Source organism: Chrysoperla carnea, chromosome 1, assembly GCF_905475395.1.
Source record: "Chrysoperla carnea chromosome 1, inChrCarn1.1, whole genome shotgun sequence".
NCBI classification, from domain to species: domain Eukaryota; kingdom Metazoa; phylum Arthropoda; class Insecta; order Neuroptera; family Chrysopidae; genus Chrysoperla; species Chrysoperla carnea.
Window position 1 is genome coordinate 112,547,925 of NC_058337.1, and position 18,292 is coordinate 112,566,216.

An 18,292-nucleotide genomic window follows, 5' to 3' on the forward strand; every position below is an offset into this window, starting at 1 on the left:
GGGAAAAGCTGCTATTTAATCTTAAATGACATGATTTCGATAAAAATGATTTGCATTGCCAAACGCAGAAAGTTTAAAAAACAGCTGTTTTATCGGAGATGATGGTTGATATTAGTGACATTATGTCACCGAACATGTATATGTACTCTTAGATCCAAAGATAAACTCTTAAATCAAAACAAGTACAAATTATTAAGTTCTTTCAATAAAATTTTTACATAACTACATTGCAACATTTTGAAAGTACACGATGACTTAAAAAAAAATCTAAACAAAAAAATCTTGGTGACTATGTGGTGTGTGATAGATTTAGATTGTTAGCATGACGTTTTGTTGCGTTGTATGTTATGTTCGACATAGCCAACGGTTTCTGCGGTTCACCACGTCACCAGAGTAATACTATTCTCACGGTATCATATTTATTTTAGTGGTTGTAGAACACATTTCTTTTTTTTTAGTTTTTTTAACTTTTTTTTTAAAACAAATTTTCCAATTATTTTATTTAAATTAAAAAATTTATACCGATTTTGCTTTGCAAAATATGTTCGATGGCTCGAAGAAAATTAACAATTTTCGTAGTTCAAGTGACAAAACTTCTTTAAAGAACAAAAAAATGACAATGCCTTACCAACAGAATAATTAAAAAATAAATTTTAATTGGGCAGCCTTTCCAACTGAACTATAAAGTTCATTATGGGGATTATGGGAATATAATGTACGTCAGTACAGGTATGAAGAAATTACGGATTGAGACTCTAAGAACTTTGAGTTTTTAAACAAAAGCAAAGAGTATAGAAAGCAGTAGTGAAGCAATACAACCCTAAAAGATAGAGTAATTCAAAATTTTATAAAATCTATTGGTAGAACAGCCAGCAACTTTTGACATTCCTTTTCTTAAAGAATTAAGAAGTAGGCGAAGTGCGCCTGGCAACTGCTAGTGCTTGCGTTTACTTAGTTTATGTGCACTTTGTTTGTACCAGCTTTGCCGTTGCTAAAACAAATTTAAAAACTTGGGAAGTTTTGAAATCAGTGTAACAGTAATTTCAATATTAAAGAATATAATTTTAAGTCAGACGAAAATTCCAGTTTTAGTTAACGCAAACACTTTCAGGTGTAAGACGCATACTTCATTTCTACCTCTACTGCTAGGTTCAATAAGTAAAGAAATATCCCCAACTCGGCCGCCTTAAAATAAACTCTCGAAACTGTTGCCAGCTCTCGTATTACATAATTTTGATCAATGAGCGGGGACTGGTGGGTGGCCTGCTTTATCTGAAATCCATATCCTAGGTAATAGACTGTGCTACCTAGGATAATCCTTGTTTTGAATATGACAGTCATATGTGAGCAAAAGTAGACATTAAATCTAAAAATTAAAAATGATGGATGATATTGATAGTGAATTTAAAGAATTATGGAAAGCAAATAAATTGATAGGTGTTATTGCTGAGGAGGTAATTTTCCCAATAATTATAGACCACAAGTCCAAGCCTTATCTATTACCCCCTATTACCTTATATACTTAACCGTTGAGACATTGTACATATTGACTGGCTTATGTCCTGTTGGACAGCTTCTTACATAAGAAAATTATCGATAACACGGTGTTCTTTTTTTACGATGCGCGGAATTTTTGTATTGCACCTCCAGGCTTCCAATTGAATGTCAATTTCCGATTTTGTTGTTATTCCATCAGGAAAATCATGGAATAAATGCAAAAATCATTTTGTCTGACATTCAATAAAACAGGGTATCTGTTTACCATAACTTTGAAAATGACTTTTTTCTTGGTATTGGATAACGAACACCCGATTTAATTGATTTTTTGACAAATCTATAAACCCTTCACCAATTTGTATCTTTGAAAGTACAATCATTTTTTGCGTGGTTTGGCGGTCTATTACAAAAAATTTGGAAGGTTTATAAAAAAATTATTACATTTCCTTAGGATATTTGTGTTGGTTTTATTTTGGCTGGTATTGCTGAACAAATGACCAAGCACTTTGTTAATTTCTATTGTGCAGATAAAGGTAAAATATCTAAACCGACAATTGCTAACATAAATTTAGTAAATCCTTATTTTGAGTCTCATCCATGTTATAAACAATAAATATTATAAATTTTCTTGGGTGGGCAATTAAAATAATCTAGGTGTTATGTTTCAAAGATTGTAATGTTTCGTTGGCCTTAATTTCCAACTTCGTCAATCAAGCTACAGTAATTCCTGTCGCTTACTATTCAACCTTTAAAAGGAAAATCATAAAAGTATAATTTTTGTTAGCAACTGTCGCATCGGTCTAAAAATATATAATTGACTTCTATTCTACTGATTAGACACTACAGCAGAACAGCTAGAAAAAGCGCTCATGGATATGGAAAATCATACTCGGATTGTGATCATTTTAGTAAATATGTCTACGCATGAAAAAATTAAGCACGCAATAGAAGTGTGTACAACATGCATTGTCACAATACCTGATAAAGGCACATTTTATAATCCTGAAGATGATGAAATTATATATCGAGCAAAAGTATGAACAACATTATTTTTCTTTAATTTATTAGGTATCGCTATGAGTAGTGGAGTAGACTACTGAATTTTCCTAAATATCATAAGTAAAAATTATGGCTGATTTCTTCCTTGTAAAATGGAAATTTTCCATGAAGATTACTTGGCGATACACCACTTACTATAATACCTCCTTCTTTGTCTATTTAGGAGTTTTAAAGTTTATTATCCAATGTGGTCACCCAGGATTTGTTAGGTTTGAGGTCCGAGTTGTAGCTTGTAGATGAATGGATGCTTTTAGACCAAGATAAAATTCGAAAAAAAAAATATACTCGTATTATTATTTTTTTTTTTTGAAATATCATTATTTTGAAATTCATAAAACGATAATCATTTATCATGAACTCCGATATTCTGGAACAGTAGGCAAACATAACTACAAGGAATTTATTTTTCGTTAATTCAATAAAATTTTTAAATATAAATGAAGAATTTGATTTTGAAGACCTTTTCAAAAATACTTAATAATTATAGGAGAGTGAAATAGTTTTTAACTGTTCAGTCATCCTCAAAACTGACGGATGAAAAAAAAATTGATTTTCGTGCATTTTATTATGAATAGGTCTTAAAACAGACATCAACAAATTAGCTTTAGATATTTTTGAGCCCTAAATTCAGAACTTCGCTTTTTTAAGTAATTCCGTTTGTTTTTTTTAACATATGTAGTCACCAATAATTATTTTTTTTTTTATTTAGATGGCCATAGGCACTAATTAATTGGATTGAATTTATCAAATATGTGTACAAATATACAAGATGTCTGCTTTAACTTTTGATTTTCAAGTAATATTATTTACTTCTTGTAATTTTTTTACGATCATTAAAAACATATTAACAAATTTGAGTATAAAATTAAAATATTTTTTAAAACTGCTTTTAATATTAATATCCAACGTATTTATATAATTTTATCCATAATTTTTAAAATCTATTAAAATATATTTATATACGTAGTCAACCAGTCATACATAATAAGAAAGACAGTTTTAATGTGGACAATTTTTGAGCTTTTGGCAGTTTAACACGCTTAAGCGCGCAGTTTTAACACGCAAAGAGGTTTTTTTTTTACAAAAATCGAAGACTGTTAAAGATACTCCACACTTTTTGAAACGGATTGTACGTTATGCAACACTATGAGAATTGAAAAAAATCTATTTCTTCTATCGATAAAATGAACAAAATCATAGGAAAAAATGATTTGTAATTAAATTGTCTTCCTATTATTATAACAAAAAATTGGATATTCGATAATTTCAGGCTTGACCGTATTATTAAAAATTTAGTGGGTTCCGTGAAGATAACACCCCACTTATTAAAATTATCGTAGAAGAAAAAGCTTTTATACCAAGCATAAATTATAAGAGGTGTATTTATACAGATTTTCCTATGAACAACAGGACTATAATCAAAGTAGGATTTTTTTGTTTGACTTCTTGTCCACGTTATAATATTTGATATATACGTTTGTATATAAACAGAACCTACCAACGCGTGTGGTATCCAACACTATCATTAGTAATATTGAAATTGGAGACGCCTTTAAATATCATTTTTAATAAAAGTTTTTTTTTGGAAGGATTATAATAATAGTTAATTTTTATATCAACGATAAATAATGGTATTTTAAAATCCAGAAGAAGTGATTTTTCTTGTTTACAAATTTATATAAATTAAAATTGATTGTTGACATAAATCAATTTTTCAAATAGCATCACGTATATAAAATATTATATTGGAACAAACCTTCTTAAAGTTCTAATTGCTTCACACAGAAAAGAAGGATTCAAGAACATTTTCGTTTTCACGAAAAAGTTATTTCTTTAAATTTTTTCGTGACGTTGCGAGCTTTCATATGTAATTTTAACCTACATTGATTATTTTCATTCAAGTTCGTTAATCATTTTTTCTTCATCAAGCACTTTTTCCTTTTTTAAATTAGTCTAAAGGGATCGAATCAGGTCTTCTATTTTCATAGACAAACTATTATAGGTGTGTTTCATCAAAAATGTCTCATCTCGTTAAACCGTCCTCTGTTCTGTACTGAACTAAGGGCATTCTCGAAGTAAGCACAGAAAGTTATATCGATTGGCATCTTTTGATATTTTCTTCGCCCCTTTTTCGGGTAAAATGGATAGTTTTGTTTTTTCGGGATTTACGGAAGCTTCTTCGTATAAACATGGTGTTCAAAGGAAGTATCTTCAATTCTTGTAGTAATAACTATTTGTGTGTAAAAGTAATAAAAACTTATTAAATATGTGATTGCCCCAAGCTATATTGCACTCTATACAGACTCATTCAGAGAGTGTAATGATTTCCCCAAAAAAACAAATTTTTATGTCTATAAAAATATTTTATCAATGTTTAACATCTTCACAAATTCTTTACATGTTTTATTTGAGTGTCATACACCTTCATGGGGGTACAAAGTATCAAAACAAAAAAAACAAAAAAATTAAAATAAATAAAAACAAAATGAACAAGGATAAAAAACATTGAATAATCCAAATGAGTTTGTACAAAACATAGCACACGTGAAAAGAACTGTTAGACTAAGTGCCCATCGCCATACATTGTCATTGATACACATCTAGAAATTATGCTTAGCCTAGCGAAATTTTTATCAATAAAACCTCTTGCAGATGGGGCGTTCTCTTTCCTACTCGGAAAGTATTCAATCGTCTCCACAGGCTTATTGGAAGGCAATTGAGTAACTAATGCAAAATCCGTTTTTTCCAACGCATCCGATTTTATGCGCATTTCAAATCGAACAACAGACATCCTCCATACTATCTTGGATTTTTATAAAAGTATCCTCCAAATAGAATAAAAAACGCAGATATCCGTCAAATTGAAGTATGTGGATGCGACTGAAAACCTTCCGATCCACGTAAAAGAAAATACCGCACGCAAAAGTATTCATTAAGGTTCTTGTCTTCCTACAATATTGTAAGAAAGTTTGTTTTGGACTATATGCACGCTAAGAGCATAGAAGCTTGTTGTGAACTAATGTAAAATTTGTATCCATACTTTACAATTCAACTGTTTCCATAGATACACTATAAAATGTACGATGAGTTTAAAATTATGTTAATATAGTTATTTCTCTATAACTACAGTACTCTAACTATAGTTATTTCTGTTCAGATATAAAATTACTGAACTTTGGGTTAAAACAATGAAACGGTCAATAATTTTGGTTTTTGATCAATTCATCAAGATTTTTGAAAATTATTGATAGTTTTTTCTAGAATTAAAAACGCAACCTCTCCTATGCTCTCCTTAATGATCCGAGCCTGTAAGTTTAAAATATCCTTAAGTACCAATACAAAAATTTAGAATTTTCTGATAACTTCAATGAAAATGTATGTTGATGGGCACCGGGACTAGAACTTTTTTGAAGAAGGGCAATAACACAAAACTTTTAACTAAAAACTTGGTAAAAACATAGGTAAACTTTTGTTTTTATATCACAACTTGTTTAATGGTAATGTGGGTACAAATATATTTTATACTTTTTAAAACATTAATTTTATTTGTTAATAAATACAGACTGATTTTTATTAGTGTTTTTTTTTTATTCTCTAAATATTCTGATGACACGCTTCGGAAATCGTTAACATTTTTAACATGGTATAAAATACAATCACCGTTTTAAAATAAACTCACAAAAACGTTAGCGGCTCTCGAATTAGTTTCAACTAGTGATTCTGCGAAGCAAGACGAGAGCTGAATGATAACATTAAATTATTCGAAACGAAAATTCAACTTCGAAAGCTCTCGTGGATCAACTTTGCATTCATTTTAGTATAACGTGTTTGAATGAGCTGGCGGAACAAATTAATATAAACCTAGTATGGGTATCGAAACACGGACACATTCCAGAAAATCGTCAAGCCGGATTACTAAAAATTGCTCAAGGCTGTTAGACACAAGCAACAATTGGCATGCGGTTTCTTTTGCAAACTGAAAGCTGCCCTTTAAAGATATCTTAAGAAAGGCCAATCTTAGATGTAGGAAGGAACGTACTTACAGTACTAAAAGCAAATCTGAGTACAATCTTTGGCGTTCCGAAGATATTAAATCGCTTTAAAGGGTAACAGAGTTGTCGTAGCTATTGAAGGACATTGGCTAGGTTTGACAATATATCACAACTATTGTATCTGCTACAGTGGAGAGGAGGAAGAAACGTTGCTTCATCTTTTCTGTGAGAGTCCAGCTTTTGCCATGAGGAGATTGTCTCACTTGAGCCAGCTTTTCTTTGGCGAACTATTCGATCTGAAATCCGTTGACGTCAAAGCACTTATGCTGTTCTTAAACAGCTCCAAATGATTCATGGTCGGGAATGGATCAACTCTTTTCCGATACCACAACGGACCCTTTGGTTTAAGTGTGCTTCCCTTCAGGACGACCATTCTAACCTAACCTAATATAGTATCAAGTGGAAAAAACTTCTATCCGTGGCTTTAGCCGTTTACTGCAACTGGTTCGGTACAACAATGATTAGTTTCCTGCAAATTATGAAACATCCTGTATAAAAAATCTTGGTTCTATTTTATTATTTAAATCGTACAATAAACATTTTTTTTTTCATCCCAATATACTAAAAACTACATGTGTTGTGTCTCTCTGAGTCTGTTCTGGTGGAGTTAAATTCAAGTCTGTTTTGTTTATATGTAGGTACTGATTTTAATCTTTAGCAATGAATAATCTTTAGGTGTTAACTAATTTTTCAAAACTATTTTAAATATCCACATAAACATGATTATTTTAGTTATTTTCTTTGTCTTTTTAAATTTTGGCATTAAATTATTTACATTATTCACAAACTTTTTTTATACCTCTGTATACAAGAAAAATTGTATCTATTATAGAGTTTATGTTATTTTATCTTCACCCGTGGGACAAGAACTACTTACCCTACTGCTTACTTTAAGTTACGTACGCGTGGATAAATAGTTTATTATCGCACCCGTTTTCATTAACGCACTCATTTTCAACCAATCAAATTAATCAAATTACTGTCAAAACCTACACTCATAATGAGTTGCTATAGTAACTTTTTTAATGTCTAGTAATCTTAATAACTCATGACAAATTTTAAATTATAATTTCCGTTTTTACATTTTAGAGGCGTAGATAAAGTTTTGTACGCTATATGTATGACAATAAAATCATTATTGATGTAAATCCAATATTTAGTATATTTCTGTATTTAAAAATGTGCAACTAAAACACTTTATTCACTGTTTTCTATCTTTATATCTCTTTATATGGAGGTCACACAAATTTTTTCTCGTTATAATTACTTTGTTTTTTTCAAAAATACCTACACAATTGCATATTAAAACTATGTTAACCTTGTCATACTGCACTGTCTTTTCAAAATATTGAATTTTTTATTCATCAAATATCAAAAAAAAAAAAAAAAAAAAAACTAAAATAGTTCACTATTTAGACACTCTGTGTATACTGAATTTATAAAATTACAGGCGGGTGAATTTATGGGAACTGCGATCAAAGATAATATTATGAATGCCAATATGTATGTAAATATATATATGTTTCTAAGCTCAATAGCCGCTACAAGCTAAAAACCCAAATAGCCTCTTAAAGCGGTTTGTCCGGTTTTCGAAACGAAAACCGGTAAAGAATGAAAAAGGCACAATTTAGTTTGACCGATAAAAGCCTTACGTTTTTGACTATGCCCTATACACGTTTTGATGTATCATGTTCCCATACAAACCAAGTTTATTCAGGTTTGATTTATGACGTTATATAAATCAAACTCGCCAGTCTCAATTTTTCGCATGATTTCAAACAAGGCCCGTGACGATTCCGTCTGATATTTTCCGTCGAAGCTTAACCAAAATTTATATTTGAAATTCGGTTAGATTCCCGGCACACTAAACAACTATTTCTACCAGAATATTAAAGAATATAAAGCATTTTAGAATTGTCAAATTAAGTTGTTTTTTCGGTTGAATTAAATGATATCAGGGCAAAATACAAATGAAATTGTTTTAGAGATTCTGAAGAAGTTTAAATATATAAACGAAACGTTGTTTTAATGTGAAATTGTTTTTTTTTATTGATTAATGTGAAATTGTCTTATAATCGATCAATTTTGTAAGACATATTATATACGAAATATTATTATGTATAAATTTTAAAGTGAAAAGTTTATAATATTACTCAAAAGTCTAAATATAGCCGAAACATTTTATTATATAGGTTTGAACTTATACTTCTTTCTTCGTGTAAGTAAAGTAAAGAGTATTGTTTATTTGAGAGAATATGTTGTTATATATTTTTGTTGCGGTATTAAATGTTCGGCTCGTGTGCAACGAGAGAAGTGTTAAATAACAGTGTACATAGCGTCATCCCGAAATAGTATCCAGCTCGACTGTCGGTCGACCAGGAATAAACCATGACTCATGTTATAATATAATATATAGATCTATAACATTTTACAATTTTATACACAATACAATAATACACTACGGTGTATTGAGAATTTGTTAATTATTCAAGGTGGAATATTTGACCTCTTGATTTTATGCACAGGTATTCTTATTTGTGTCATAATACAGTAAAACTTCTATAAGTTGCCAAATTACAACCGTGTGTTCTCAAATGTGTCCACTCATTTGTTGTAATAAATAAAAAACCACACAAAAGCATACAACACCACTTTATCATTTAAGGTGATTGTAAACCTACAGTATGGAAAAAATTTTTGGTTCACTGCACGGTACATACATACAAACCAAATACATGCTTTGTAGTCAAGTAATGAGTTATTTTTAGCGTTACAATACCACGCAACTACAAAAATATTGTGTGCAAGTGATGATTATAAATTTGATAATATAGATGTCGCTCTTCAATCATCAATACTCTAGCTATAGTCGTCTCTGTTCGTCAAATGTTTTCATTTTCTACTGAAATTTGGTTTTAGTGATTTCATCTATTTGAGCACACTTAATATTTTCAAAAAAAAGGTAGACAGGGGTCTGCATCGACACATTTAAATTCACTTTTTAAACATTAAGTCAATTTTCAGATACATTTTGAACCAACAAGCTCAATTTAGGGAGCTTAGGAGATGAAGGGATTGAATGAGTTTCTATTCAAGAAAATGAATATTATCGATATTCCTTATTTGAAGGTTTATTTCTGGTTTATTTTCGAAAACTGTTAGACTTTTACAACTTCAATGAATCGTATGAATGCGAAGGAAGATATTTCTCACCTTAAATTTTATTCCAAACTCCCTGTATTATTCGTGTTAGGGATATATAATTTCTATATTTAACATAATTTTATATGGTTTTTGATGTTTTATTTCTTTTTTTTAAAGTTAAACATGTTACAAGATATATCTTTATAATATTAAAATTGAAACAAAGTCTAACAGTGTAACGTAGTAAGGTTACCTAAGACGAAAATAAACTGTATATGTATGCATTAAGTAGTAAAGACAATCGAAAAATGTTTGTTTTCAGTTCAAATAGTACACAAATACGACTATTGATTGATTCTACTAAACTTTTTTAAGAAATTATTTCAGGATAAATTTACCACAAAGATGAAATTTCAAACAATTTAAATTTTTTTAAATTTTCTTTTAAGATAAATGATAACCCTTTTTTCGTACTCAACCAAAAATGCAAGTTCCAACACTCTTTAAATTATATTTGATTGTTATTATGACTGCCAAATAATTAATCCGCTTGGCCTGCACCTTTGGACAATTTTTTCAGTTTTTGTAAATTTCTGTGTACTTATCACTTTTAAATATTCTGTAAAAGACGAATTTTGTTTAAAATGACCATAATAGGGGATAATCCTGATGTCGAATTGGTCATATTATCCATAAAAATGCAAAACCAAACTTGATACCTTGACAAAATTTGAAAGTGAAAGTTCTTTAAGCAAAAAAATGTTTTACATGTAATCTCTATGCCAATACCCACGTATGAAGTCACTTTTGGCTATCTTCCTCTTTATTTAATTACGAATTTTAAACGTCCATAACTTGCATACTAGTAAAGATTTTTAAAAACCAACTTCACTTTCTATTTGTGAAGTGAGAATTCCTCAATAAAAAAGTTGAGTCCGATCCTCTATGTTTTTTTCTATAGTTTCCAATTTAACTGCAAATTTTTCTTTCTTAATTTTTTTCTGGCCAACCAGACAAAAATTACTTTAACAAATTTTTCTTCCACAAGTTTTTATAAATATATACAAATTTTTTAAAGATATTTTAATAATATGCATTATGAAACTTTATACTTTAAAATTGACTTTGGCTACTCTAGCAGATGTATAACATTAATATTGATCAGTTTAAGAAAGTTTTATTAAACTTTTTGGCATTTCGAACAGAAAATTTCATTATGACATTTTTAATAATTATACAATTTAAAACGTTCTTAATTCTATTTGTTCTTTTTTAAATAGCTGAACATTTTGAAAACTACCAATCAATAAATTGCCAAATATAATATTTCCTGTTAACGAAAAACAATGTTCAAATAGCTTTTTTTCTTTTGTTTGAAATAACTTAACAATTTTATATAATTTCCAATAGATATTTTTAGGTGTGCCAAGTAAAATGACTCATTTTCTATATTTCTATATTGTAGAATATATATATTTTAAATATAACAACTCTACCACAATTATAATAATAATAATAGGAATGCAAATATTCCTATAAAATCGTAAAAATTATTTACTGGATGTTATCTAAACACGAATTCATTTTTTTTTTATGAAACCAAATGTATATTTCTTTCAAATTTTTGCGTTCTTTCAAATAAATCAGAGTCCCTCATACATGATATTTAAATAGCTTTTACTATATTTACACATTATACCAGATAACATATGAGGACGAGACTGTACACTTAAAAGAATTAACAAAAACGCAAATGAACGAATAAAAAGCCGGGATTAAGAAGAGTTTCTTTCTAGAAACTGCTCCAATATTGAGACCAGTATAACCTAGTGTTTCAGAAGCCTTGCAAATCTCGTAAAGGCATTATTTGTTGGTAAAAACTTCGTTAGTTTCATTTGATTTAAAACGTTTATACCTAACATTAAATGGTCTTTTAAGATAGAGATTTATAGATTCCAAAAGCTTTATAGACCTCATAAACGATATATTTTTCGATCACGCTCATTTGGTTTGAGACTTATCTATCTCACTTTTATACAGTTCTCTGCAAGGTTTATTGGTAAAAAAGCTTGATACTAACTAGGTACTTGATCCGCTAGATTCCTTGATTAGTTCCTTTCGCATTGCTAATTCTTTTATTTTGATTTGCTATAGCAAGAAATCAATCTGGGACAGAGAAAAAATTTGTTTCCGTTTTTGTCGAAAAAGAGACAAATCTGATCGTATCTAGCTTATCACAACAGATTTTGCTAAATAAAAGATAAGCAGTATTAATATAATAATTTTGAAATAGCTCGAACTTATGTATTTCATGTCACAACATTTTCATAGAAACCATTTTTCGCAGTTTAATGAACATTGAATCGTAAAATTTTTCTCTTTCTGCATCATTCATGTAACACAATTATGTCTCGTTTTTCTCGATTCTCGAAGCAATAATTGATGTTCTTTTCCAATTTCCTTTTACATCCTGTTTATGCCACATTTTGTATGCATATACAAATATAAACAGAATGTATATTTATCATTTCTCTAAACAATCACGTGATTATTAATTAATTTTTTAATAAATAATTTAAATAAATATATCTGACGTTTAATATCATGATGTGTAAAAGTACCTAAGTACTTGTATTTGTAAATGATTGTTATGATAATACTAACATAATATTATTAGGTGTAAACCATTTATGTACTTTATCATATACAAGTTATAATTTTGTGAACAATCCAATGTACAGTGGCTATCTATCATTTCTGCAATCGTATTAAGAAGCGATGATAGTCGCGAATAGCATTGATTTTTCTTGACTTCTATAAAAAATCATTTATGTAACAAGAAAAATGATTTTTCGAATAAGTATAAAAACGACCAAGATAAGAGCCATCAAAGATTTGTCTGCATCTCTCTCTAGAAAAACAGACTTTAGAATGAAGTTATTTTGACAAACATAATATATAACGTCAAATGCTACATCCGACCTCTCTGTCTAATTTCTGTTTAATTAGACTCTTAAAATGCTTATATCATCCGACTTTCTTGGCCGATTTTAATTTTAATGAAGAAATTCGAAAAAAAAACGATACTCCCTATTATACAATAATACAATAGTAATAGCATGGCGGAAGTCAAGCATGGTTTTTTTTCTTAAAACTAAAATATAGTTTTAAAATATAGCTTTATTCACATGTGAACTAAAAAGTATAAAATAATTGTTCATCATTCAGAGTATTCTTTCTGTATTGTTTTTCATAAGACACATACCTCATTACCCTCATAAAAGGGCCCAGCATGATTAGATAAGAAAATGGCTTTCAGTAAAATTTTTTCTAACTAACCCTAAAATGTTTTTTGGATCCAAGTAGTTTTCAAGACATGGACGATCAAAGCTACGAATATATTATAGTTTTAGTATATGACTAGGAATAAATAATAGTTTAAAAAAACTAAAAAAACACGCTTTTATAGCAAATCGAACTAAAAACTTAAAAATAATTTTTAATAACAAAGAGTTTATATTACCGTAGCAGAAGGTTATACAATCAATCATAATTAATTACTTAAAAATAAAAATATAATTAAATTTAAGTTACAAACAGAATTATTAAATTCAGAGTGAAAAGTCGTGGGGTGCTTGACATATTAAAGGTTATACAATCATTCTATTGGCAACTATCTATGAGTGGAGAGTTATGGAAATGTAGTGAAATGCACCCCACGCTTTTCACTCTGAATTTAATAATTCTGTTTGTAACTTAAATTTTATTATATTTTTATTTTTAAGTAATTAATTATGATTGATTGTATAACCTTCTGCTACGGTAATATAAACTCTTTGTTATTAAAAATTATTTTTAAGTTTTTAGTTCGATTTGCTATAAAAGCGTGTTTTTTAGTTTTTTTAAACTATTATTTATTTTATACTTTTTAGTACGATTTATCAATTAGTTTTTTGTGGATATGTGGTATTAAAATGTATTATGAATCGTTTCGTAATCTATTCATCTCATTTAAAGCATCACTATTGCACGGGGTTTTTCCTGTTAACTTAGAGCAATCAAGTTCTTCAATGCAAATACCGTCTAAGGTTCTTACACGACTAAGTGCCATATAAGCTTGTCCAGCAGCAAACAGTCGTGAGCCTAGATAAATGACTGCATGATCAACTGTACAACCTTGCATTTTGTGAACAGTCGAAGCCCAACTCAGGATTAGTGGCAACATTCGTCTTTCAGCAGTTCCATAGCTACGCCCTCGTGGGTAAACAGTGAAGTTTACAACAAAAGTTGTTTATTTTTTTATAAAGAACATTTTTTACATTTGAACTTTTGTTCTATCTCTAACGGTTTACAAGATGGGTCCTACGGACCCAAGACCCACTTGACCCATATTGCTCATTTACAAACTTGACCTCAGTTTTTAGGTCCTGAGTACGCTATAAAAATTTCATCTTGATATCTCTTTTCGTTTTTGAGTTATCGTGTTCACTCTCATAGAGGATATATGAAAAGAATATATTTATCCTGGCGGCCCTAACAAGGGAAATGGGAAATTATTAACGAATTATTGCATTGTCACCGGTTCTTGAGACGTATGCAAAGTTTCAAGTTAACCAGATGTTTAGAAACCGGTGAAAATCGTGCTCAAAGATTCCGTTACATAGTTACATACATACATACAAACAAACAAACATGCCCAAGCTTATAATAAAATGGCGTGGTAAAATGGCTTTCTGTGAACCTTTTTCAAACCGACCCCAAAATGTTCTTCAGAGTGTCAAAAGCTCTCACGGCCACAAAATTTGTTAACGGAAGGCCTTCGAGCTACGAACGATCAAAGCTATACATATATTATAGTTATACAGTCCGCAGCTCTAAAACTACCCGTAAAAAAATTTTGTAACCGTGTGAGCTTTTGATCAGAATGATCCAAAAAACAGTTTAGGGTGAGTTAGAAAAGGTTTCATAGAATTCGATTTTCCTACCTTGTCTTGCGGGGTCCATTTACTTGTCATACACTGCATTCGTAAAGCCGCGTATATACAATTCACGCGGATTGTCTTTTACACAGCTCTAGTCCTTATTTATATTGACAGTATGAGTGCACCTCTTTCATATACCTCTACACTTTCCAGATTGTTTATTCCATCTATGGTTGATTCTTCAACAGGTCTCTCATTTAGTTCATTTCCATTTTATAAACCTAACATTATATATATTTTTTTTTATCTTGACTACATTTGTTATAATACCAACTGTACCTATGCTGTTGTGTTGATATAATAGGTTTTGATGGATAAAGGAAGTGAATATTATTGTTATTATTATAATAAATAGGGGGTTGTTTTACAAAATCAATTACATGATCAACAACATATTTCATTATGTTACTTCGTCATAACATTTTGTATATTTTTATATCTATCTGCGTTTTAATATTATTCATTATTTACACACTTATACAGAATGGCTAAAAAACTATACTTAAAAAATCACACACAAAAAGTTGCAACTGTCAATTCAGTGCTACAATCAAATGGCCTATTTACACTGCCCTTGCAGCAGTAACTTCTCTTAGGTTAAGGTTAGGCTATATTGGCAGTCTATGAAGGTCTAATTTAAGGTTAGGCTATATTGGCAGCCTATGAAGGTCTCCATAAGGCTCATTGTGATATCCTATTTGTGTTTTACCACCTTTTTCGCTGATAATTTCATTTATCAGCTTCTGTATTACTTTCCGAGGTCAATTACACCTCCTCCATGCATATACAATGCACTACACTAGCCCATCACAACTCTTAATTAAATTAATTTTTGTTATGACAGCGGAAATTCAACCAGATACCCTAGGCATACCTCGTACTGGCGTACGGAAGTGGTAACGCTTTATCCAACCGGGCTACGGGTTGGCAGTAAGTAACTTATTTTACGGGAGGATAGTTATTATCAAGTTAACTAGCTTGAAAGCTGCAACCTGCAATGAATTTCTTATGATGTCCCGATGGTCTAGTAAGCGAAAAACTTAGAATACGAAGAATACGGAGAAAAATAACACGTGGGCAGTGAAAATTCAAAATAGTGCATTAGATTTCATTTAAAATGCTGGGAGTTCCGTTTTATTTGCATTGACAGATACTTCAGTGATACGTTTCCAAAATGGCATTAGCTTCTCTGTAGGTATAATTTCAAAACTAAATCATACTGCAGCTAGTACTATGTTCACCTAGCCTTTTTTAACGATGTTATCGCATAGACAGTATAGGTGGGAGCAAATGAGCTATTGGGATGCGCAATTCTTAGCACGAGTGAAACGATGACGATTTCTTTCGTACAAACGCGCATTTTTCTCTATATAGTAAGAAAAACTTGAACTTTCCAAACGAGATTGCTTAAAAATTACTTGCAGTAATTTGAGACTCGCACTTTTTGATACAAACAGGCCTAATCTTGTTCATAACTATGTCAGTTGGGGTAACATGATCAGAGAAAAGAAAGAAAACGATTTTTAAAAAGAGAGCTGAATAAAATATATCCGAAAAGGATAGGAAGCAGTAAAAAAACAAGTGTCACTGGATAACTGTGTCTACTCCGAAGCTATCACATGACAGATAATTTGTAGTTTTCCATCACTGTTCTCATTAATCCTGTGATTTTTGACGAAATATTTTTCTAGAGTTGATTTAGCGACTAAAAAATTTACTCATTTTGCCAAAGATTTCTAAAATTTAAACTACATAATTGGTGATTTGACTGGCCAAATAACTTCAACATTTAATCAAATTTTAAAAAGGATTAAAAATATTCAAATTATTCGTTATTATACAAAACTCCGTGTGTGAAACCTTACACCAATTTTTCTTAGACACTTGGTTTATTTAGTACGTTTGTTATACCCTTGTTAAAAGAAGCTCCTCTAATTGTTTCAATACCAATCATAATAAAGTATGTGATGATATTCTAGACATAATGGCACTGCCTGATACCAATCGTATTATAATTCATTCATAATAAATCGACAAGTCTAGAGCATTACACTTGTTTTTGTTGTTGTTGATGATATCTTGTTCCCCCTTAATTTAAACTGAAAAAAATCGTCTGCATATCGATATTAATATACTCAAATTGGAATAAGTAGTAAAACCTCTAAATAGTTTTACAAAGTTAATGTTGTAAGTAGAAAATTTCTAAAATTTAGGATGGTGAAGTATAAAGATTCGTTCTTCTTCCTATATTACTTTTGGATACCCTATGGTTAATTATTATTTCATAGTTTTCATAAAACCCATGAAGTTCTTTTTGATAAAATTTTATCCAAAACATATCTGTCGCTTATAAAATGATTCCATTATTTTTATATCGGTATTTTTTTTTCCAACGCTTGGAAATAAAGAAGAAACAAGGGCAATGGATCATTGTCTTCTTGTTGTTGACGCCATTGAGATTATTATTTTCTCATCAGATTATTCCATATTTTGAAGCTTTCTCTCCTATTACACAATTTCATTGATTATTACTACGGCATTCTAGCATGCAACAAGGACTCTCAACGTAAAAGTCTTCAATTTATCGAAATTTACATTCAAGGACTAATTGACTCCAAAAATAAAAAAACTCGCATTTGACTATTGATAACTGGGAGTTGAAACTCGCCAACTGGCGATAATAATTCAGAAACTAATTAAAACTAACTAATTAAAATCAAAAGATGATCCGAATCCGGTAGTTACAATTTCGACTACCAGATGACAATACTTGTACGTACCATTTTTGAAGGCCAATTAAAAAATTCAAATTCAAATCAGATAAATCGTTGGACGCTTTTTCATTAGTTCTAATTTAGACCACCTGATTACTTACCATTTATCAATATACGAAGTATTTGCTAAAATATTATAGTAATATTATTGCATTACTAAATATTATATTCTACTAGCTGTGAACTACCCGCTTTGCTGGGCAACATTCCCACTTTCACCCCTACCCCCATATTACATATCCTTTTCTAGGTTACTATCTATCACCTAACTATTTATCAAACTAATTTCATCAAAATCCGTTCAGCTGTTTAGGCATGATAGAGCAAAACTCCCAGCAAAAATCATAAAAAAATCACTAACTCAATTCAGTTTTCTGCCTACTTCCTACCCCCTAAGTACGATGACGTGATCATTTTGATCTTATATCCCTTTTTAGGTAACCATCTATTACCTTACTAAATTTCATCAAAATCTGTTCAGCCGTTTAGACGTAAAAGAACAAAAGTCCCAACAAAAACGACTAAAAATCACTAACTCAATTTAGTTATCTGCCTACTGCCTACCCCCTAAGAACGATGGCGTGATTATTTATAGCCTATGACCATTTCTAGGGTATCATCTATCACCATACCAAATTTCATCAAAATCCGTTCTGCCGTTTAGGCGTGAAAGAGTAACAGACAGACAGACAGACAGACAGACAGACAGACAGACAGAGTTACTTTCGCATTTATAATATTAGTTTGGATTTCATATTGGCAAATTTTCTAAGTGAACAGTCAA

General features: G+C 30.2%; 2 protein-coding genes across 2 annotated transcripts in view; both read left to right on the forward strand.

Moving 5' to 3' along the window:
• LOC123297662 (homeobox protein six1b-like) overlaps nt 1–18,292 on the forward strand; it is a 77,528-nt gene that overhangs the window by 10,139 nt on the left and 49,097 nt on the right. The window lies entirely within an intron of this gene.
• On the forward strand, nt 1,379–3,330 carry LOC123297672 (V-type proton ATPase subunit F-like). The gene is made up of 4 exons (XM_044879425.1): nt 1,379–1,454; nt 1,949–2,030; nt 2,335–2,531; nt 3,266–3,330. Exons 1-4 carry the CDS (start codon nt 1,380–1,382, stop codon nt 3,284–3,286), a joined length of 375 nt encoding a protein of 124 aa, XP_044735360.1. The 5' UTR covers nt 1,379; the 3' UTR covers nt 3,287–3,330.